The sequence below is a fragment of the Otolemur garnettii genome, unplaced genomic scaffold (genome assembly GCF_000181295.1).
Source record: "Otolemur garnettii isolate 467f Iridium unplaced genomic scaffold, OtoGar3 scaffold00077, whole genome shotgun sequence".
In the NCBI taxonomy this organism is placed as follows: domain Eukaryota; kingdom Metazoa; phylum Chordata; class Mammalia; order Primates; family Galagidae; genus Otolemur; species Otolemur garnettii.
Window position 1 is genome coordinate 2359156 of NW_003852472.1, and position 1150 is coordinate 2360305.

Sequence of the window (1150 nt, forward strand, 5' to 3'; positions counted from 1 at the left end):
AAAAAAAAAAAAAAAAACAATGACAACTGCAACAACAACAAAAAAAACAGCCGCGTGTTGTGGTGGGCATGTGTAGTCCCAGCTACTTGGGAGGCTGAGGCAAGAAAATTGCTTGAGCCCAAGAGTTTGAGGCTGCTGTGAGCTGTGACACCATGGCACTCTACCAAGGGAGACACAGTGAGAATGTGTCTCAAAAAAATAAATAAATAAAATAAAAGTAAAAATTTAAATTAAAAAGGAAAACTTTCTGTTCATTTGCTGCCTCCGTATCACTCCCAGATCATAGCAGTCCCTTTGCTTGGAACCATATTTCCAGAGTATTTACAAAGTAAAAGTATGGAGCAAGAACACTCAAAGCCCTAGTAAATACCTTAAATAAGTACACACATAACTAAATATCTATTTCACACACTTAATAGTTGCAAGACACCAGAACAGTACACAAATTCAATGTATTTCAATCTGTACTCCATAAATTTAAATACAAACTATGCTTTACGGTTAACATTCCTTCCTTTCCTAACAATGTAAAGATGGAGTAAGAGGCCAATGCATCTATTACTTACAGTTCAGCAACTTCCTGTTCTTCTTCCCAGGCCTCCTTGTGGGTTAGCTGACTGCTTCCAGTACTCTTGCATGTCCAGATGCGCTCACTGTACCTTTCCAAGCGGGCTTCATACTCTCTGTTGGCAATAGCTCAGGAAAACATGCAAGCAACAGAGACAACTAATCCACACTCACAAAATACACATGCAGGTAAAGAAAAAAGAAACTATAGCATCCTTTCTAAAATGTATAGCATAAGACAAAAATGAAATAAAAGTTTTCAAGTGACAAATCCAAAACAAGGGTGACCAAGACTAAAGTCTGATTAGAATGATTTGTCATGTTTTATAAATAATATTTTAGTACAAATGGGATTTCTTCAATTCACTAGTTTCATTTTATAAGACTATACAGTGCTAAAAATTCATAAGAGGCAAAATAAAACACAAGCCAAAAAAGAACTAAGTGAAAATTTGTTAAAAAAACTCATGTCAGCAACTTTATTTTATTTTATTTTATTTTGAGACAGAGCCTCAAGCTGTCCCCCTGGGTAGAGTGCCGTGGCATTACAGCTCACAGCAACCTCCAACTCCTGGGCCCAAGT

General features: G+C 36.7%; 1 protein-coding gene across 2 annotated transcripts in view; it reads right to left on the reverse strand.

The window, feature by feature from the left end:
* BAZ1B (bromodomain adjacent to zinc finger domain 1B) overlaps positions 1-1150 on the reverse strand; it is an 84061-nt gene that overhangs the window by 71306 nt on the left and 11605 nt on the right. For both annotated transcript variants that reach the window (XM_012807893.2, XM_012807894.2), the window contains exon 2: positions 567-683. In XM_012807893.2, coding sequence (XP_012663347.1) covers positions 567-683 — 117 coding nt within the window. The remainder of the gene's footprint in view (positions 1-566; positions 684-1150) is intronic.